Source organism: Larimichthys crocea, chromosome XIII, assembly GCF_000972845.2.
Source record: "Larimichthys crocea isolate SSNF chromosome XIII, L_crocea_2.0, whole genome shotgun sequence".
NCBI lineage: Eukaryota > Metazoa > Chordata > Actinopteri > Sciaenidae > Larimichthys > Larimichthys crocea.
This window is the reverse complement of record NC_040023.1, coordinates 8,379,906-8,402,788: the sequence shown is the minus strand read 5'-3', so window position 1 is coordinate 8,402,788 and position 22,883 is coordinate 8,379,906. Positions and strand designations below refer to the sequence as shown.

The window sequence follows — 22,883 nt, the reverse complement described above, 5'->3', positions numbered from 1 at the left end:
CTCTGATCGGCTTTTCTACATAGAAACAGTGGCTGAGGCTCATGGGTATTGTAGTATTTAGCAAACTGACAACAAAGAAACAAGATTTAGGTCTAAGATTTTATAACTTTATTACTTATCTATTAGTAAAATGTGCAGTTGAGCTCATGATTTGCATCAGCAATTTCATACTCCAAAGAAAACAACTGCTGACTTTTAGCACAAATTTTGAGAACCACCTTCAAAGATTCAACATGTATTCATGTGATGTAATTTAAACAAGAACTCTGCTGAGCCCACAAGAGACAGAACGGTCACACAATGACTCTGCGAGGACTTAAACACCTCGCTGTATTTTTGTTAAACTGTCCTCGACGGGTACATTTCAAAGTCCAAACTGCGCTGTGTAAGATTTTTACGAATCACGTAACACTTCTCATGACGATTAAAATGTTGGAGTGGCCCTTTAATCAAACTGAAATGAATCTGGAGATCAGAGATTTTTTATCCATTTAGTCTTTCTCGCTTCATCTTTGCCTTCCTCTCTGTCATTGGATGCTTTTATATTTCATCCCTCTCTCTAACATCCTTCCATCCTTTCCTCCCCCTCATACAGAGACACTGTATATAATGATATTATACTTGTCGTCCTCCCTGTTCTCTCCTTGCGTGCCTTCATCCCTCTCTCCCTCATTCACTCTCTCCCTGGCTCACCCACTCACGTGTTATTTTTTTTTTTTTTTTTCAGTGCTGGTGTATTTTCTGCTGAGCACTGCAGTCTCTAGTAGGTGTGGTGTGGTGCGTTCATGGGTGTCCTCCCTCTCCGCTGCTGCTGCTGCTGCTGCTGCTGCTGCTGCTGCTGCTGTAGAGCTTACGTAACTCACAGCAACGTGCCCAAACAGCACAGACACAGATCGAGATAGAGGAAGAGAGAGGAGAGAGTTAGGAGATGAACTCGCTGAGGTGGTGACAGATTGGAAAGGAGGAACGTGTGTTTATGGATATGAGATGAGTGTGTGCAGCAAATATTGAGAAAACACCTCGCTGGTGTCATGCATACATGAGTGACATCCAAATATTCACATCTTTTACTTAAGTAAAAGTACTAATACCACAAAAGTAGGCTCCTTATTATGCAAAAAATATCAAATTATATAGATGTTTTTGGATTCATATTGCTGCTTTAATGTTTATGTTGCATTGTAGTCTATAAGGTGACCGTCTCGTGAGCACCACATACGTCTAAAAAGTTTCACGAGCTCAGACAAACAGCCTGTTTTCAGCTCCGTGACAAGGCATTTCTCAACTAATCCGAGAGGATTTTAAATATTTAATTTCGTCAAGAAACAGTACCTGATTTAACGATTACATTCACATACCTCATGAGTTTTTACCAGACCTTTGTGAGCTTGAAGATGTTTTTTTGTGTGAGAATATACAATTTAAGATGGACAATACGATGAAACGATGACGTTTACTTGACGTCTGTTGGATCAAAGATGCTATTTTGTCTCAAATCTGCAAGATTTTCTGCAGAAAATGTTCGTTAACGCTGATGTTTGTTGGCGTGATAGTTACAGATTACTTATTTTACACTCCATGGCAAGAAGATGCTCATAAATAGTGAAGTGGTGATCACCATTCAGGCATTATATTTATATTTAGAAATATCAAAAACAAACAGTGAAAACACGTAGCCACCATCTGCCTTGAACATATGACAATCATAAAATCACCCATCATTAAAAAAACAGTAATATAATCTTAATGAAACAATACTTCAGTAATGAACCACCAACACAGGCAAAGACAGATGTTTCCCATAGGACTTAAAGTGTAAATAGCTGGTTTGGATTCTTTGTTGAAGTGAACAAAAAAAAAACCTTTTTCTCGCTTTCTGTGAGACAACATCTAGTGGCCGTTAGAGGAACATCACTGTTAGTCTGTGTCAGACACATGTAGTGAAAGCGAGCGCAGGTTCAAGCAAATTAAGAAAACAGTCATATTTCATGGCAAAACCTTTATTTATACAGCATTTTACTGCAATGTATACAGAATAATGTATTTTAAATTAAAGACTTGACTGTACACTAAAACAATGGCAAAACCTTTATTTTAAATGGCATTTATGTGATTATATGGCAAAACAGTGATGAAAAAAACTATTTATGTGGTAAAATATGGCATAAACAGCAACCTTAACCGTGAAATCAACAGTATTAACACCCTTTTACCGTAATATTAGAAAAAGTTAGACCGTATTTATTACATGGACATCCACACGTGCTGATTAAACTTTCTTTGGTGCAGGAATATTAGTTAACGTGTAGCCTATTCACTGTGAAAATGTCGGCTATGGTGCTTTTGATGACGTGAAGTTGCAGAATTTCTGATTTAAAAGGTTTGGCAGGCGTCCTGTACACTGCTGCTCCACCCTAAACTGCAGCAGTGTAGGGTGGGGCTCCAAGACAGCAACAAAAAAGAGAGAGAGAGAGGAACAAGCACATAAAATTAATATAGGCCAGGAGAGAAAATCACCCACGCATCAATCCCCTTGACTGTGTGTGTGTGGAAGTTTGCTGGCGGTGAGTCAGGCGTCTTATCTGCTTCTTCTTGTGCTGAGCATCATTTATACATTTTGCTGATGCTTTTATCCCCTGTGACTTACAATGAGTGTAACAACTGAATAAGCATAAATTCATAGGTCATCAGCGTTGTAATCGACCAACAGTGATGGGAACAAGGTTCAGAGCTCCTTGTGAAAGTGGATGCAAATATTCCTGAGTCTCACAGAGGGATCGCGTACGACAGGAGGAGACGGGCAGGAGAGGCAGGTTAAAAGCAGCAAACATGAGGGGGATTTATGTCCCAGAGGAAGAGAAGAAAGAGACTAGCAAATGAAAGAAATGTGTGGCGTTCAACGTCTACAGGAAGGTTTTACATAGACAGATTGTGTTTTCATTCAAGCTGTGAGTCAGATAAACACCAGAGAGAAATTATAGAGGAAGTAAGCCAACAAAAGAACATGGATTATACAGACGAGGACGAGAGACGATGCCAGCAAAAGAAACAACACTGATGTGAAAATCTTGCACAGGGCTACTACAAAAGATAGTTACACAAGACCACTGTGCGTTGGCCGTGTAAGGATTTTAATGAGTTTACAGGAAGGAAACTAAGTGAAAGAAAGTTAGAAGGCTTTAAAAAAAAAAAAAAAAGGAGTCATCCACTTTGACAGAATAATTAAAATGTGTGATGTGAATAATTATCGTCATCGCTCAAACATAAATTCAGTCAAACGTCCAAACAGGAATGAAAGCGACCATAAAAAGGGTATAAAGTTATCGAAGGAGGCATAAATCTGTATTTTCACGACAAGTTTGCCATTGAGGCTCACTGCAAAGTTAAATCTGCTGTCCGTTGACAAAACTGTAAAAAGAAAGAAGAAGTTCAAGTGACAAAGGCCTCTGGGAGACATTGTTGCGGAGGCGTAGTCACAAGTCCCCAGGAATATAGTGCCTGGCCAAACTGTGTAATGACAGCAATGTTGACCGTTACATGATACAACCTGGATTAAAAAGACTTTTTATCATAGGTTTACATTGAGAAAGAAGCAGCTGCAAAATGGTGAAGAGATTTTTTGAGCCACCTGGACTGATAACGTGAAATGTCAAGGAGAAACGTATGATTAAGTTAAACTGGAAGTCTCCAACGCTGCATCTATTTCTCTTTAAATGAAGTCGTCATGATTGATTCGTCATAAACTGATTGGTTTCTTTATTTTACCACAATCACTCCTGAACCTTGAAGTTTTTATCATCGCCACAATGACGACAAAGCATCCGTAACAATAAAGAAGTAGTTGTGTTTCCTCTTAGTATCACGGCTCTCACCTTGATTTCAATACGTATCCTCTAATGTACATTTTGGAAGACGCAACTGAGCCATCATTAACTTAATTACTTTTAAAAAACCTCTTAAAAAGGTAAAAAGAAAGCTTTAAATCATCTAAAATTAATTTTCCCCATATATCTGACTTCAACAGTTTCTGGTTCTCTGTGGGAAACGCGACAGTTTTTCATTAACGGATGAACAGCAAAGAGGAACAATTAGAAAAGATGTGTCTACAGGAGTTGGCACAGCCTCTACTATAAATCTCTGCTGTATTTGAAAGGACAGCCTCAGTACAGTGATTTCTGCAAGTTAGCAAGCGAGCCAGATTTAGCTGCTCGCAGATCGATTAAGTATTCATACAGTACGGAGACGAGGACGAGGCATAAAAGGCCTTTTTTTTTTTTTTTTGACATATCGTTGCAGTGCTGCGTGCCTGGAATATCAATGAGGTGGAAGAGGGAAAACACCCACAGAACAGATCAGTGTGGATGATAGTGAAAATGACAATGAGGATGTAAAGTTCAGGTTCATGTATGTTAATGTTGCCACGGTGATACAGAAATTTAAAATTCATCAAACAGAATCGATGCATTTTTAATGTTGTGATGTGGAGCGCTTCACAGAAAAGAGAAACGAGTCCTTTCATGAGAAAAGAGCCGCAAAGACGATTCGATTATTTTAGCTAAAGCAGCAGCAGACAGTTGATCTTTAATTTAAATCCATATATTCACCTGAATATGTCACCCTAGGAACACCTGGAGTGACGTGACGATATCTACTTGAAAATCCATCACTAAGTTTGTGTGTGAAATCCCTCTGGAGAACCAGCAAGTTTCAAACTAGTGATTTACTAAACGAGATTGCACCATTTAACTACCACTAGATGTTGCACTAGAGCACCAGCATCTCTGCCCATCAGACTCCACTGACAAAATTAGTAATCGTACCTCGCAGGTATTCTTAAAATACACTTCAAACTGGGCAGAAACTAAATAAAACTTGTCTTTATTAGTCTTTACAACAATCACCAACACCGGTTTGGTCAAAATAAACATTTAATTCAGAGTGTGGCGTGAAAATATAATCTTAGATTGGTTTAGCAGGGTGTAAATATCGTAATATTTTGTACTTAAGAACCTTTTTGTGTAGTTTAATCATTTCTGCTACAAGTTAGGAATAGCTGGTGCCAAATCCTTAGACTTTGGTAGGGGAAACAGCTGAAGAGAGATTATTCTAAACTCACAACAACAAGCATGTTGGACCTATAGTTTATGTTAGCGCGTAAAGCATCAGATTCAACAGTCGAAACTTTGAATACACAAATTCACAGACTAAACCTAAAATCCTGTAAGTGCTTCTACTTGCAGAGCCGCCCGTGAGATCTGCTGCTGCCGTGCACTAACCTACTTAGGCGAATGCTCTTGTGGTCGAAGCTGTTTTTCAAAGTGTCGAATGGCACCCAGAGATGCATCTTTCCCGTGTTAGCGGTGCCGGATTTTCCGAGCTGTCTCCCTTGAGAGAGAAGAAGCAGCAGCAGCAGCAGTAAACAGCAGAACCTACAGTGACTGTGAAAACAGTATCAGGGTCAGACTGATTGCTAAAATGTACCTGCAAGACCTCTCCTCTTGTTTTATTTGCCTTTATTTAACCAGATAAAAGTCTGAGAGTGCAGAGAGAATATCTAATGTAGTCTGTAGTTACGCAACTTTAAGCCTTAATATAATGTGAACAGGTGAGTTGTATATAAATTCACCCTCAGTACAGTTGTCATGAACGGGGAAATTAGCTATAGAGACCAAAACTGTTTTTTGTACCAGGCTGTAAACATGTTTATTTCAGCTGTGAAGTCATTTGAACATGGGGACTTATGGAGACTGACTCACTTCTGGAGCCAGCCTCAAGTGGACGTTTGAGGGACTGCAGTTTTTGTAATTTCCACATTGGCTTCAATTCACAGTCACAGAGAAAACCAACAATACTTTTGTCTCTATCTTTGACTCCTGGCTCCAAACCCATTGGTTCCTACTGAAGACAAAAAATATGTAATGTCTCAGTTGTTGGGACTATTTTTTCAACGGTGGATTAATACACATTTGATGGTCTGCTGAGCATGTGGGGCAGAAGTAGCTCTATGACACAGAGAAATAAGATATATCAGGCTTTGATACATGCACAATACTTGTTAGCTGATACATTCATTTAAAATATATCAAATGTCGTCCGATGGCAGTTTCCAGCCTGGGTGAAGGCGGTGGCAAACGGATGCATAATTTACTGGTTTGCCGAAGACTTTTACTGCAACCTGCTTCCAGAAACAGCAAAGTAACTGCAGTGTGAGTGTGTGTGTGTGTGAGTGTGTGTGACATGAGCCAGTCATCTGTGGTGAGCTTTGATTTTCACAGTGAATCTGCAGTGATGTTATTTCATGTCTCCCCTGACAGGTTGTTCTCTATGCGTGCGTGCGTTTGTACAGTATAAAAATAGATTCATACACCCATGAGATCTCTCTCTGTTATTCTATTTTCCCACTTCAATCTGAAGCTGACATAACCACCAATAACTGTCAAATATGAAGCGTATCTCCAGGATTCACAACACAGACTGTATCACCGAGGTGAAGCGATCGTGACAATGCCTCTTTTTCCTCTCTGTGTCTCTCAGGATGTCAATCGTCAGCATCGTTGCCAGGGAGATCTTGGACTCCCGGGGAAACCCCACTGTGGAAGTGGACCTTCGCACAGAGAAAGGTGAGCACCCGTCTGAAAATATCAGAGAGAGGAAAGGAAACAACAACATTATGTTCGCCACATTAATGTCTGCTCGGATTAATTTGCCAAAAAGCGTAAAGAAAGCCTGGCAGCTCAACAGCGTCGCCGCTGTGACTGTAAATCGTTTCTGACATCGCACGACCTTCATTTGACCTCATTTGTCCAGATCGATCAGTTCTCAGTTAAAGGAAGGACGAGGCTTCAAGTCTTTGTTTTTACAACGCCACTGACATAAAAACTAATCAAATGACATTTTATTTCAAATTTCACTGACTGCTGACTATTTTAAAATAGATTAAAGTTCTCAGAACGACAAATCAGCCGCCGTATCACGATCCTCGAAAGACAAAATCGAGACATTTCATTTGCTCGGTTGGTCATAAAGTTTGTTACGGGAAGAATGATGAACTGAACTAACAAAAAAACAAACATGATTGACTGTCATGAAATTCTGGAATACACCACTGACGGTACAAAGAACAAACAGCGCATGAGTGATATCACCCACAGGTTTGCGGCACATGTTGGCAGCCCAACATTTTAAACACACTCTGTTTTGTCTTGAGTTAAAATGCACCGGGAGGAAATATTCTGCATCTCCAACATTTAATCAGTTATACAATCTATCATTTATTGACTTTGGACACATTTTGTAGCACTATTATTCTTTATATTGTAAAGTTAAGGGTAAAATAGCAGTCAGTACACAGTTTTAGGTGTTGTTAGTTTTCTGAATCATCAGAATAAAGTCTACGGAGCAGTTTTCCAGAATCTTTTGGCAGGTCACCTCTTCTCCTCTTCCTCTGTATTTACCTTGTGACCATGTTGGTTATTTATCTGTAGTACTTAACTCGGCCATGCAAGTGTTTGCAAACAGCTTTAGTCATCTAGTCGTCTTCATGCTGCTTGAATTCACACACAAAGATCATCGTCATCCACCTTTTGTCGACATGTTATATACATACATACAGGTGCAACAAGATAATCTCTATTCAATGATCTGTTTAACAGCTTTCCCTGCGTTAAATCACAGTCTTAATTTGCATCACCCCGACACATCTGGTGCAGCTCTGAGATTTGGTTTTAACGTGTTTTACATCTTTACCTTTATTAATGTCTCAGGATCACAGTCCCGACCACTGAGGTTTCATTCAAACAAAGAAAAAAAGTCAGTACGACCTAGATATTGGTGTCCTCATCTCCTCCGTCCATTCTTTGCATTTAAAATCTTAATTATGTCTGTGTGTGTGTGTGTGTCTGGCTTTCAGGTCTGTTCAGGGCTGCAGTGCCCAGCGGAGCATCCACAGGGATCTACGAGGCTCTGGAGCTCCGAGATGGAGACAAGAGCCGCTACAAGGGCAAAGGTACAGACACAGATCATTCCTCAAAAAGTTAAAGCTGCATGTTGTGATTTTTGATCACAAAGTGAAGAACAACTCCCTAAAATCCCTGATATCCCCTTCTCCGACTCACTTACATTCATTATTCTTCTCTTCCAGGTGTTTTGAAGGCAGTCGGCCACATCAATGATACTCTGGGTCCCGCCCTCATAGCCTCTGTAAGTCACCAAATTGTTGATACAGTATATTTATCAATAACTATATTTAAAAATAGAGTCTGACTGGTGTGCTCTGTAAGTCCTCAGGAGAAATTGTTCTTGTTGTAGTTTTTCAGGCTGTAGCTACGACTGAAAACGATATTTCTGTAATCCGACTACACCAGATTGTTTGTTGTCATTGGAACCTGTTTGGGAAAGGCCAGGTACTGGTACTGGCAGGTGATTGGATGAACTATCATCGTCCATCATGGCTGAACCAATCAGATTAATTAACCATATAGGAAGTCCAACTCACACGTCGTCACCATGTGTGGTTGCTCTCTGGACACCGCCACCTTGGCAGTCCTGCCTTCACCAACTAAAAATGGACAAAGACGTGGATCGTGGTTTGAGCTGAGGTGGCTCAAACAAGCCATCAGTAACAGCACCTACCTATAATAACTTTAAGACTTAATATAATCTGAACAGGTGAGTTGTATATAAATTCACCCTCAGTACAGTTGTCATGAACGGGGAAATTAGCTACAGAGACCAAAACTGTTTTTTGTGAGAAGAGGAACTGCAAGAGTTAAACCACACCACATCATCTGATGTGATGCTGATCGGTGTTTGATCGCAGATGTTACAAATATTGAATAAGGGACCTTTATGCGGCATGAAGGATGTTGTGTCCAGATGTCTCCACAGCCCTCTATGTGTCTCAGTTAGTGGCTAAAAAATGTCCAGTTTGGACAAAACGACCTTGTACAGTGCAGGTTCAGTCGATCGATGTGCAGATGACTATCACATCTGGAGAGGAAGCTGTGAGAATAAGATAAAGTCTCTTCAGCTCTCACCATCAGTGTATGTGTGTGTTTATGTGTGTGCGGCGTAGAGATACTGTGAATGGAAGACGACGATAAAAAAAAAGTGCGAGTGAGAGGAAAAGTGAATGAGGTGTGTGTTTGTAAAAGAAAGTGTGTGTGAGTACAATAGTATGATTCAGATATCTGCAGCAGGGCAGTATGGGTAATCTCCTCCAGCAGCAGATGTTTTGCCGGGTGATGAGTCTTGCTGATCAGTCAGGCGGGAAAAAACAGCCGGACGGCTCAGAGCTGCTGAACGTCACATAAGAGAGACAGATCGGTCTGGTTGCACTCGTGTGTGTGTGTGTGTGTGTGTGTGTGTGTGTGTGTGTGTGGTGTATAATGATGATTTATATTAAGAGCTTTATTCATAATTTCATCATGTGAAAAACTGCATTTAAAAAGGTATTTCAATGCGGAAGTGCAGTTCCTCAAATGTCCACTAGAGTCAGTCTCCATAAGTCCCCATGTTTAAATGTTCACAGCAGAAATAAACATGTTTACAGCCTGGTACAAAAAACAGTTTTGGTCTCTGTAACTAATTTCCACGTTCATGACAACTGTCATGACAAGTTATGCATAATTGACAGGTGTGTGCCGTCACAGGTGGCTTCATTCAGCCCGCCTCAGCTCCACCCACGATCCACTTTGGTCTTTGCCTATTTTTAGATAAGCCGGGAGGCGGCGGAGGCAGGACTGCCAAAGATGGCAGCGACCAAAGAAATCACACTGAGCTTCACACCTGTGCGTGTCATCACAGATACAACATCGATGTTTTGTACCATCTATGGTAGATTTCTGTTTTTTAAATGTCTTAATAGACACATGGAGAAAAACATGTAACGTTGCCTTGTACTTCAGGGGTGTTTGAGGCAGTTTTTAATATATCCCTGAACCTAAATCTAACCTTAATCAACAAAACTCGGCTAAAACATATCCACATTAAGCAGATTTTATGGGAAAAGTCGTCATACTTTTAATTTATTCTACCTGAAACTAATTTCATGACTGAAATGTTTGAACATTTGGAGGCAGGACGCTGATATAAACAGTCCTCGATCAAAGACGAAGGAATGACTTGATACTGTGTAACAGTTCTCTCATAAATCCTGTGTGATCATCGATTCACACCTCCGACAACTTATATATAACTCCACCTGTGCATGTTGTTACAGTGTGTTTCTGTATCGTGTCTGTGTGTATGTGTGTGTGTGTGTGTGTGTATGTGTGTGTATGTGTGTGTATGTGTGTGTGTGTGTGTGCAGGGCATCAGCGTGGTGGAGCAGGAGCAGTTGGACAACCTGATGATCGAGATGGACGGCACAGAAAACAAATGTGAGTCAAAACAAGTCGTGATCACTAACATCACATCACCAGATGTCCACTCATGTGAAGTCACAAAAAAAAAAAAAGTCTTTTACCAAAGGCACGTTTGTCACAAAGTGGCAGTAAATACAGACGGGAACGAGACAGAGCGAATATATATTCTGCTGTTCCAAACAGGCTTTGGCACGACCAACGCCAACTCACACGCTTAATAAATAAAAGTGCTGTTCACTTCATTTTAATCTACAATCACCGACCAATCATTTCAGGCAGCGAGGTAAACGGCCATGAAAGTAAACGCTGCTGGGAGAAATTAATCTGAGCCGGCACAGGAAATCTGTCAGACTAAACTGAAGCTGAATGCGTCGTGAAAAGATTTGAATTTATTTTGAAATATGCACAACTACATCCAGGTTTACACGCACACGATCAACTCAGATATGCTGCACAGCATTACACGTAAACAAAATGTCAGTAACCCCCACAAGAATGGGAAAATAGCAAACGTATTGCAGCTTATATTCAGCCAGTGGGACGGCTTATTGACTGTCAAACGTTTAATTTCCTATCAAACAGCTCAGTTTGGAGCCAACGCCATCCTCGGAGTGTCTCTAGCCATCTGCAAGGCCGGTGCAGCAGAGACAGAAGTCCCCCTGTACCGTCACATAGCTGACCTGGCCGGAAATATAGAGCTGGTGCTGCCGGTTCCTGTAAGAAACTCACTGCAGGACATACATCGACACGCCGTGCTGTGAAAATATCTGTACACTGACACCGCTCAACTCTTTTTCCAGGCATTTAATGTGATAAACGGAGGTTCCCATGCAGGAAACAAACTGGCCATGCAGGAGTTCATGGTTCTTCCTGTTGGAGCCGAGTCTTTCAAGTAAGAATTTATCCCCTTTGATTCTTCCTCCCCTGCTGACGTTGGCCCCTGCTACGTCTTTCCACTCTCTGACGACCTCTTCCTCCCTCCGTCTGCCTCTCAGGGAGGCGTTGAGGATAGGAGCGGAGCTGTACCACACACTGAAGGGGGTGATCCAGGAGAAATACGGCCAGGATGCTACCAATGTGGGAGACGAGGGAGGATTTGCTCCCAACATCCTGGAGAACAGTGAAGGTGAGGATGATCGTACACCCGGAGCTGCCCCAGAAGCCAACAATTCAAGGTTTAGGGACCCTTTCCTACCTTACATTTCATTCTGTGTCCATCTTTCTCTCGCTCCTCAGCTCTGGACCTGCTGCAGACGGCCATAGAGAAGGCCGGCTTCACGGACAAGGTGGTGGTCGGGATGGACGTCGCCGCGTCAGAGTTTTACCGCGAGGGCAAATACGACCTGGACTTCAAATCTCCACCAGATTCAGAGAGACACATCTCTGCAGAGGAGCTGGCTGATATCTACCAGGGCTTTGTCAACAACTACCCAGGTGGACTTTGGATTTGTTGCTTTTGTTGATCTCCAGCCAGAGACAAAACATCTTTTATTCACTTTCTTCCTCCTTCCCAGTGGTGTCCATCGAGGACCCGTTCGACCAGGATGACTGGGAGGCCTGGTCTCGTCTTACGGCCCAGGTGGGGATCCAGGTTGTCGGGGACGACCTGACGGTGACCAACCCTAAGAGGATAGAGAAAGCTGCTGAGGAGCGAGCCTGCAACTGCCTGCTGCTCAAAGTCAACCAGATCGGCTCCGTCACTGAGGCCATACAGGCGTACGTCTGCTTTTCTTTTTCTCAACATTAAAAATATGTTAAATATTTAAAACATACACATCTCTGCGGGCGGATTTCATGATTTAATGACGTGTATTAAACCCACAGCTGCTTGGAAACAAACTAATCAAAGTAAACGGCTTAAAACACATGAAAAGCTGAATTAATTGGACTGTATTTACTTGGTATCGGATCGATGTATTCTTATGTACTCAGCACGTGTAAGTGTGGAAGTACACGGATTGGGACACGGCATGCTTATACGCTCTTTTCACCCCGATATGGCCGCCTCGGGTGAGCCGGTGAACTTGGACCGACCGAAGAAGGTCGTCCATCTTCTTGGCTGAGCGACAGAGAAGAAGCCTGTAGGGAAATACAGAGAGAGACACAGCTGCCCTGCTATTGGTCACACATGTGGAAACACACACACACACACACACACACACACACACACTGCCTGCGTGTTGTCAGTCACATCACTCATTACCTGTCAGCCATGTTGACCTTGTGCCGGAGACGAGCAGCGGCACACGGACCTTTACAGAAGATTAACGAAGGACGAGAACTGACAGGAGGTTTTTAGTATGAAGATTAGCTGTCAATCAAATACGCCGATGCAGATGACTGTTGTGTATCTCGTATCTGTTGATACCTTTGTGTAGAAAAGAGTGCACACTCCGGTCTCGTCATCAATCTCAGACTTAACAGAACGCCACTCGGGTTTATGAAGCCATCAATCACGACGGCGTGGCTGGATTACAGCAGGAGGAGGAGAGAAAGATGAAATGATAGAAACGGAGCTGATGGCAGTAAAGATGATGCATCGTGGCCGTCACATGAAAAGCTTCCTGCGTCTTTAATCTGATATATTTTGTCTGATGGACGAGAAACCCCAACGAGAGCTTGTTCATTATTTAAAAAAAACTCAAACCCTGTCCTGGTTTTCATGTTCGCAGGTTAAACGTGTCAGCTGAGCTGGAGCTACAAATAAATCACAATCGGATTAATGAACTCTAATTAACGATCATTGCTTGCAGACAATCTTCACCGTGAAACATGAGCATGGGAATGTTTCATCAGTAGGGGGGCTGCCTGGATACTGACTGAGTTTGCATGCTCTTATAGTCCATACATGCAGGTTCATTGTTGTAAATGTGAGCGTGCATGGTTGTTTGTCTCTATGTGTCCAGCTCTGTGATGAGCTGGCGACTTGTACCAGGGTGTCCAGTGTCCCCCAATGTCAGCTGGGACAGACTCCAGACTCCTTCGTGAACCTGATAAAGTGTTTACGGAAACTGGGCCGGATGGATGGAAATCAGAAACCTGCACGGATATACAGTATATCACAGCAGAACAAACAATATGATCCATGTGATGGAGGATATTTAAACCCGTAGAGCAAAAACGAATGATCACCGCTGACTTTATTCATTTATTCCACATTAATCACGCATCGAGTTTCAGACAGAACAAACACTTGTTTGTCATTTCTCTGTGCAGCAGAGTTTGTTTTCATCTTCCACCCCCACATGTTGATGGGGGGTGAGTTAGCTGCTCTGTGTGCACAAGAAAACTCGGAAATTCAGTTTTCAACTAAATAAGAAAACAATGATTTCACAGTAAATAGTGATTCTATTTAAAGTGAATACATGTGTTGTTTTTCTCTCATCTTTGATGCTGTTGTGGGCGGTTATGTTTAGCAGCACGTCTAAAGTTTTAGCTTTTTTAAAATACTTTAAGTTTTAATAGAACTACAAGAGAATAATGCATCGAAAAGCACTTTTTTTGACCACTGTTTCACTGGCTGCAGCCTCAGATAAAAGCTAAAGGTGCTTGTTCTATCATATTTAAATTTTCTTTATCTAGAAATAAAACATTTGCTCTCTGTGCCTCTCAGGTGTAAACTGGCTCAGGCGAACGGTTGGGGTGTGATGGTCAGCCATCGTTCAGGAGAGACGGAGGACACCTTCATCGCTGACCTGGTGGTGGGACTCTGCACTGGACAGGTACGCACACACCTGGAGGCTTAACTGTAACCACTACATACATACTGTATGCATCATTTTCACTGCCTCCTCACTCTCTGTTGCAGATTAAGACTGGCGCCCCCTGCAGATCTGAGAGGCTGGCCAAATACAACCAACTCATGAGGTCAGCGTGCTGCATAATGACATAATCTCTCTGCTGGAACACAAACAAACTGGATGAAGCTTCAAATACTTTCATAACGTCATCCTTATGACCTGACTTCCCCCATAACAAAACCTAAACTTGAACAGGTTGAAAAAATAAACCTATTCGTGCACGTAATGACAGCTGGGAACTAAAGCTCCAAACAGTACCTACTTCATATTTTTTAATAATAATAATAAATCTCACTTTTTTAGTGTTATTAAACATCCTGGCTTCGAATCTGGCAGTAGCTCTGCTCTAACACAGCTCCTCAGGTGCTTTAGTGCTTAGCATCACAGGACTAATTGACGTGACAGGCGACAGCAGCGCCGGTGTCACCCCATGAGTCCGAGCCAGTCAGCAGCAACAGCAGGAGCAGGGGGTGGGGGTCGAGGAGGAGGTGGAGGTGGAAGGTGGAAGGTGGGATCAGCTCAGCGTTGTAATCCCATCGGACTGCTGAGGAAACACCGGAGAGGTGGAGGGACTTACAGGGGCATTAACCAGCGATAAACGCTAATCAGTGCAGCCGAGCATGCACACGTGCACAGACACAGCAGAGAGAAATCTGCAGCGAGGTGTCATACAGTGGCAGCTATGAAGACGTTTTAAAAAAGGAAGAGTTGCAGTGATTTAGGGCTGCAAGAGTTTAGTCATAAATCGGGATAAAAGCATGTCCTGACTGAGCCCAGCTCGGTGTCGAGAGTCCTAGATTTACTCGCTCACTCTCTTATTAGTTCTTAGCTTCCTCCGTCACCATGCTCAGCTTGATTACGTTGGGCCCTTACCCAGCTCTGGTACTGGCACGCCAGCATCCTCCGGAGCTTCTCTTCTTCCCGGTGGTCCAAATCACCTGACATCACACTAACAAACTGAGCTAACAGCAGCTACAGTTGGCACTGTACAACTGTACAGTTAGTTCTTACTGTAAATCACAGAGAGTTGAGGCGCCTCAGCTTTGAAATCATTTCTCTTTTCTTCTTCTTCTTCTTCTTCTCTGCAGGATTGAGGAGGAGTTGGGAGACCAGGCTCGCTTTGCAGGTCATAACTTCAGGAACCCCAGCGCCCTGTGAAACTGACAGACAGACGAATGATTTACACACTGACACAAACACACACACACAAACTGACAGACACGACAAACAATGAAGCGAGCCATGTACAATGAAAGATCACGCAGAAAAACACGACACGAGCAAAAAAAAAAGAAAGAAATAATTTATGCACTTATAGGGAGGTGATGCTGTATGCACACACACACACACACACACACACACACACAGAGTATGCAGATGCAACACGCGCTCATGCACACGCAGAGGAATACTATAAAAATATCTAATTTCTAAGCCAGACATGCACTGTTACTGTAGTTTTAAAGGAATAGTTCATGTACAGCCAGAGGGCGGACCTGCAAAAATAAAGTTGTAAAAAAAACAAACCCAGAGAGATAAATAAGTAGAGATATAATAGAATAATGTAGACTGAAGCACGCAACTGAAAGAGATGAAAAAAAACATTTTCAAACACCAAAAGAGGACGATGCACTCGCAGAAAGAAACACAAAATAACAGTTTCAGGGACTGAGTGATAAAAATTAAAAAAACTACACAAACACCTGAACAATTACACACTCAGTGGTGTCACACTCTCACCTGGACACTGAAGTACCTGCACTCCACCCACTTCTGTCCTCCTCCCGCTCCTCTTTTTGTCTCCTTTTTCTTCTCGTCGTGTCTCTTACTCGGTTTCAAATCCTCTTTTTCTTTCCCCCTCGACCCTGACGTGGTTCTGATTATTTGTCCTTTTAATGCTTGAAGTCCAAAAAAAAAGATAAAAAAAGAAGAAGAGATACCCAGAATCCCTTCGTTCCTTCTGTTCCTCCTGAATGTCCATAGATTAGCTGTGTGTTGAAAAAGTCGAGAAGAGAATTTAAAAAAACAAAAATAAAAAAACAAAAAACAGAACGCTTGTCATTGAAAATAATGTGAAAATATGTGAAATAAAAAAGATGTTAATTTACAATTTCAATCACAGTTAAAAGCTTTTTGTCTTTTTTTGTGTCAGCTCATTTGTCGTAACTTCATCAAGTCCTGAATTGTCTGAATTTACAGCTGTGTGTGGTTTTACTTGTTTTTTGCAATAAACTGTGGAGACATTTAAAAGTCTCATTATATAGAAAGTCAGATTTCCATTATTTTTTATTATAAAGCAGGTTTAGGATGAGCCAGTTGTTTAATGCAGCACAGGTTGATTAAGGTTAGTTAGTTAATGAGGCGGTGTGTAGTCATCAGCCAGGTGAGACAGAACCAGAGGCTCAAAAACACAGAGACACCGAGATAAACGTATTTAAGGTTGTGATGTCACAACGATACAGTCACTGCCCTCAGCCATCTCGACCCACTGTCCAGGCAGGCTACAATCCATCACCTGTCAGCCAATCAGAGGAGAGGCTTGTTAATATTAATGAGACATAAATGCAACATAAAACGCCAGTGAGAACTGTGACACAGATGTAAAAATATAGTGGGATGGTTCTTGGTCCTTAAAACCAAAAATAAATCTTATTGATCTCAAAACTTTTTCACGTTTAAAACATGGAACCTTTAAGATTGCGGCTGACAATCTGATGATGTAATGTGTGAAGTTTCAGTGTCTTGTTATGTCTTTTCTCAGTCAGTCTTAATACTGATAACTGTGAATGAAAACATCACCAGTGTCGATAGCACAGGCGAATAAACTGAATGATTGAACATAAAGTTTGACATGTTAAAGCAACATTTGAACGACTGAAACAACCACTCCACACTCAAAACTAAGAACTAAGACTTCAGAGTTCCTGAAAACATCTGTTAGTATTTTTAATTTTCTGAAGTCAAATGTCTTGTGATGAGAAACATCGTGACACAAATCAAAAACATTGGGAACGAGAGACGTAACTGTTCAGGTTTGTGAGATCTGAACCCAAAAACAAAAAGTCATAATGTGTTTAGCTGAGTGTGTCAGTGAAGGACATCCAAGACTCAACGGGGAGGCAGCTCAAACAAGAAACACTGATTCTGGAGCGAAGAGGCGGGGCTTGATATACTGCAGAGTCTTGACTGGTGGATGAGATGCAGGTGTGCAGGTTGCAGCAGGTGGAGGAGATCAGATCGTGACACAAACACCAACACCTCTTTCCACATTTGATTGATTTATTTATTCAGTTCTCACATTAGTAACATCCTCCTTACTAATGTCATGAACACACGCCGTCCAGTGTTTAAACACACAGCAGCAGAGTGCTTAAACTACATCAAGCTTTAGTGGTGACAACTTCACAATAAAAGTCCCCGACTACCAGCAGAAAGATAGATTTATATCATATTAATATCTTTAAGTACATTCTGTCCAGAGCTTTTATTGTCAAGAGCCCTGAAGTAACAGTGAGTGCAGCTGAGTGAGTGAGAGAGAGAGAGTGCATCATTAATACGACGTTACAACACTGTTATCAAACGCACAAAACAACCTGGGCTGACTGATCGTCTGCTGGAAGAAATATCTGTCATTTCCACACATATGTATCTTTTCTCGCTTCTCTAAACTGTCTCGTTCCATCTGTTAAATAATGAAATTAAGCAGGAAAAAGTCATCTGGAAATCTGAACCTCTGTAACACGGGACATGAAATCATCTGAAAACATGAGGTACGCTTGTAAAATTTCATATTTTGGACGATCACAACACTAACAGGAACTGACCTTAATAAAAAGTAAAAACATACTAATAATGACTGATGTATACTTTGAATTGATTGCACCAACATTTATTTTTCAAAATAAAACCTTCTCTAACGTGTCCGTCTGTGGATCAGTCGGCCCAGTTTGCAGACGCGAGGTGACAGATCTAAACAGGGTGAGGGTGTTTCTCATTGGTCCCCGTCGGAACGCTTTGTGTTTTTCCCGTTACGCGCGTGCGTTGATGATGTCGACAAACTCCGGCTTCAGAGAGGCTCCGCCCACCAGGAAGCCGTCCACGTCGCCCTGAGACGCCAGCTCTCTGCAGTTAGCTCCCGTCACCGAACCTGGAGGGTGGAGGAAGAGGAAAACAAGACGTGTGAACACTAACACCGCCCAACAAGGAGACAAGACCCATTAAGCCAGAAGAGTTGTGCTTGTTAGGCTGCATACAGATAAAAACAAAAAACACGTCATCTATATTTGATCCAAAATCGAGGGCGTATGTTTATAATATTCTCCTACAGTTACATATCAGTCAAGATAAGACGGTAAAGTGAAGTTTTCTATGATTAAATATCATGCAATGTGTTATTTGCTAGACTGATCTACGTTCATGGATATACACACAACATATCAGTCACGTTTTACTGAATTCTGAGTGTTACGGAAAGAAAACAATATTTATCGACAGGTGACAATCGGCCTGCTTCCCACAGAGACACACACACAGGATATGATCACTACTTTAACACTTTAAGAGGTAAAACCGTCACCGACCTCCGTAGATGATGCGCACAGAGTCGGCCACGTCGTCCGACACGTTGGCTCTGAGCCACGCCCTCAGCTTCTCGTGGACCTCCTGAGCCTGGACACACAGAAAAAAAACACATGTGAAAGATTAGAACAATTTAAAGTGTTAAAATCCTGAATACAAACACTTGAAACCTTTTTAGTTAGTTGCATCTATAAAACGTCACATGCATGATCCTTTGTTTTGAGCGTGCAGCCTTCAGGTGCGTTGTTTATTGTGGGTTGTGGTGGAGATACTGGTATATACTGGACAAACTGGATCTGCAGGCATTTGGCATTAACCAGATCGATGCTGCGTCAGATATATTAAAAGTAAACTGCCTGACTGAGCTGGAAACAGGAGAAAGAGTCGGTGTTACCTGTTCAGGTGAAGCGGTCTTGCCTGTACCGATGGCCCACACAGGTTCATACGCCAGCACCACTTTGCCCCAGTCCTTCACATTCTCTGAAACACAACAACAAGAACAAGATCATCCCTCCATCAGGCAACTTTATCTGGATTTCCTAATTTTATTTTTCTATCTTTCAGTTCTGCTAAAGATCCATCAGCTGAGAGAAAACCCTGCATGGACAGAGGGACAAGACGTCTCAGGAAATGTCTCCAACAGCAGAGACTGTGTGGGGAATGTCTTCATGACAAGTGTCCTTCATAAAGCTTTAATAAACCTTTCAGCATAAGACTCCTCTGCACTGAACTGACTCGGTGAGAAGTTCTCCACAGCACAGACCACTGACCTATTTGCATTTGAATTCAGTGTGTGGGAAGATGTAACGTGAAGGAAAATATAGAAAATAAAAAAAGCTTTTCTTTGCTGACCTGCGATGACCTGCGTCTGAGCGTAGACGACTTCTTCTGTGGTGCCGGCCTCACGCTCCTCCAGCTTCTCCCCGATGCAGGCGATCACACCCAGATCACTCTCCAGAGCGTGAGCCACCTGAGAACCAACCAAAAACTCAAGATCTTCACCAGCATCTGCACACCTGATGTGTGTGTGTGTGTGTGTGTGAGCAAACCGTTACGACAACAGGAGGGTTTTTTCTTTTCATTTTATCATTAAACATTTTCAGGCTACCTCCAAACATCGGCAGAAAGCGTCTCACCTTCTGACCGATCAGCTCGTCACCTTCCCCAAAAACATGCCGACGCTCAGAGTGTCCCAGGATCACCCAGTCCACCCCGCAGTCCTTTATCATGGCCGGACTGCAGGGAGAGGATCAGTCGTTCACTCGATACAAAGTTTCCTTCAAAGCACTAAAATTAAATTCTAAAAAGTTTAATATGCATCGGTCTGCAATCTAATTAATAAATAATTCATGCGTCTGCTCATGCAGTGGGTGAGATACCTGATCTCCCCTGTAAACGCTCCCTTGGCCACCTTGTAGCAGTTCTGGGCTGCGACACCGATCCTGGGATCCAGGCTGGACCGAGCAAAGTCCAGATAGATGGAGGGAGCGCCACACACCACCTCTGAAAAATGAGACGTAAAGTCAGTTCATCGTGACTTGCGTAATTCTACGTCGGTCTCTCTTGCAACTATTCATGCCTCTATCCTAAAAAAACCCAAAGTGCAACACGTTGACTGAAGCTGTGGGAGGCAGATAAATGGAAGTGACACATAAAACTGAACTTAAAGTTGTTCAGGAAGTTTCCTACCTGAGTGAAATGATTTTTTCTACTGACAAAAGCTGCAACCCGCCTCCAAAAATCAGCAAAATTCAAATGTAACAGCCGAGTTTCAACCACGAGCTTTTGGGACCTGTATTGTAACTGTAAAGGTAAAGCTCTCGATGTTCAAGTCTGTTACGGGAATTTTAAAGAAAAACCCTTAAATAAGGAGGATCGGATTCAAAACATCAAAGTTTAAGTTGAATTTATTGTTCTTGTACAAGAGGAGCGTTTCACAGTGCAACACATTAAAGGGGTTACAGAGAAAAAGGCTCCCTGAGGAGCGCTGACAGTTGGTTCTTATACATTTTCCTAAAAATGGGCTGTGTCAACCCCTGTAAATTGTTAACAGTCAATTTGCATATAAAGCATTTAAACAGTTTTCTTCAACATATCCCCTAATGAGTAGCCAGTTTGTCCCCAATCTAGATGTCTCCTCTCTGACCTGTCCCTGGGCCTCATTCTGTTCTGAAATCCCTCTATTCATACATCAACCTGAACTTTACCTTACCCTGCCAGTCTCAGGAAAACAGCAATAAAGGGAAGTGCCCTCAGGACAAACATCATAAGTTAAAACATCGAACTAGCTGTGTAACCCTGATTTTTATAACAAAGTCCATCTGCGTTCCAACCCTCACCTACGGTCAGTGACCAAAAGAATGAGATCACGGATACAAGGGTCCAAAATGAGCTTCCTCTGCAGGGCTCATCCTTAGATACAGGTGGAGGAGCTCAGGTATTGGGAGTAGATCTCGGAGCTGAGGTCATTCGGGCATCTCCTGGGCTCAGGAGACCCCAGGGCAGACCCAGAACCTGCTGGACGGACTATATAGCCCTGCCACCGCTTCCAGACCCCAGATAAGCAGAAGGAAAATTAACTGAATTGAGGTTTTTACCCTACATGATACAAAAAGTTGACTTTTTTATTATTATTATAATAAATATTATAATTATAAATAGAGTCTGCACATCTTAAAGGGTAACAAAAGCATCAGGTGATCATACACCCATGAAAACACATATATATATTTTTATCATATTCTGCACCTTTTCTATTACTTTCATACAGTACTCGAGTAAATGTACTTAGTTACTTAACGTCAGAGGCCTTTATGCAACTCATCCGGGTCACATGACTCCCAATGTCACCGTGTCACCTGAGCAGTCTCTCCTCACAGTCTGTATCAATTACACCTGTCATTGATCCGAGCTTCTGCGCAGCCGCAGTCCTGACACTTTACCTGCGCATAAACTGATCGGATCGATCACTGACCGGTCTGATCGTCCAGGCTGGCGGTGTTCAAGGTGGTGATGAGCTCCTCCAGACTCTCCTTGTTCCCGTTCATCTTCCAGTTCCCTCCCACGAAGAACCTGCGGGGCGACATGGCCGGATGATGGAGGCTGGTACCCGGTGAGGAGGAGGAGAGTTGGTGCTGATGCTGATGGAGGTCCGGAGGGTCCGAGCAGCTGCAGGAAGACTCCGGATGGTTGTTTGTTCGTCAGCTGATGTCAGGACTCCTCCTCCTCTTCTTGTTTGGGTTCATGAAGAGAGTCAAGCAGCTTTCAGATGCAGCACCGCCACCTGCTGTTACAGTGAAGGCCTCATGAATAACATGTTCCTGCATGTGTGTGATGGATCCCTCTGCAGGAATGCATGATGCTTTACAGATATGAAACTTAACTATTTATTCTGCTTCTTCTTCTACACCCAAACTTCTTTAATATACTTTATTTAGTCATTTTACAGTTGTAAAATAAACATACCACAAGAAATCAAATGCTGTTCATAACACTTTTTCCTCAAGAAGAAAAGAAATGTTGGAAAATACTGAATAAATGAATATTTATTATTTTTTAGTTGGCCTAAAAGTTCAGAATTACAGATACATCAAATATTTTCCCTCCTCTCCAAAGCCTGGTGAAAAATCTGCAACAAAAAAAAGGATTTCTTCTTCCTTAGCTTTTATAATATTCCAGCCAAAATAAAACAACATTAAAAATATATATTTATTTATTAATATAAACTCCCAGGATGCTCTATAGCAACACAACATATAACAGCATCCATGAAGTTCATTATTTTCCTATAACCAAACAAAGGGCCATATTTTCTCTTCCCTCTGACCAGAAATCAAAAATCAAGAAGAAATGATTTGTTTTATTTTTTAATATAACATTCATTAGATTCAGTGTTCGATTACATCTTTATATAGAGACATTATATATAGTGACACTGGTAAGGATAAACAGCTGTGGAATTTGGATGGACATTATGATGGTGCTACTAGATATTCAGATTGTTTCATGTCCATCTCTCAGAATAAAAAACTTTGCACAGCCACAGTTTTGCACAGTCATTTGTCACTGATGCTGGACGAGTCAGACATCCTGCAGCAAAAGGACCAAAGTTGAGTGGAGTGTGCAGGAGTCTGAAACTTTC

The 22,883-nt window shown here is 42.1% G+C and overlaps 2 protein-coding genes across 6 annotated transcripts in view; one reads left to right on the top strand and one right to left on the bottom strand.

The window, feature by feature from the left end:
- LOC104935007 (gamma-enolase) overlaps positions 1–15,847 on the top strand; it is a 57,170-nt gene extending 41,323 nt beyond the window's left edge. For 4 of the 5 annotated variants that reach the window (XM_027286516.1, XM_027286514.1, XM_027286515.1 and 1 more), the window contains 12 exons: positions 6,535–6,620; positions 7,910–8,005; positions 8,141–8,199; positions 10,310–10,379; positions 10,947–11,080; positions 11,165–11,256; positions 11,360–11,490; positions 11,601–11,798; positions 11,879–12,080; positions 13,978–14,086; positions 14,173–14,231; positions 15,253–15,847. In XM_027286516.1, the coding sequence (XP_027142317.1) occupies positions 6,536–6,620; positions 7,910–8,005; positions 8,141–8,199; positions 10,310–10,379; positions 10,947–11,080; positions 11,165–11,256; positions 11,360–11,490; positions 11,601–11,798; positions 11,879–12,080; positions 13,978–14,086; positions 14,173–14,231; positions 15,253–15,322 (1,305 nt within the window). In that variant the 5' untranslated portion in view covers position 6,535 and the 3' untranslated portion in view covers positions 15,323–15,847. Of the gene's footprint in view, positions 1–5,961; positions 6,207–6,534; positions 6,621–7,909; positions 8,006–8,140; positions 8,200–10,309; positions 10,380–10,946; positions 11,081–11,164; positions 11,257–11,359; positions 11,491–11,600; positions 11,799–11,878; positions 12,081–13,977; positions 14,087–14,172; positions 14,232–15,252 lie in introns of those variants that run through there. The other variant, XM_019254049.2, reaches the window with a different exon arrangement.
- A 1,574-nt stretch (positions 15,848–17,421) lies between these two features.
- Positions 17,422–21,981, bottom strand: tpi1a (triosephosphate isomerase 1a). Its single transcript, XM_019254059.1, has 7 exons — positions 21,717–21,981; positions 20,122–20,245; positions 19,879–19,978; positions 19,595–19,712; positions 19,137–19,222; positions 18,745–18,832; positions 17,422–18,311 (listed from the first exon to the last, which is right to left on the bottom strand). The coding sequence occupies exons 1-7, from the start codon at positions 21,826–21,828 to the stop codon at positions 18,193–18,195; spliced, it is 747 nt and encodes a 248-aa protein (XP_019109604.1). The 5' UTR covers positions 21,829–21,981; the 3' UTR covers positions 17,422–18,192.
- Positions 21,982–22,883: the final 902 nt, after the last annotated feature.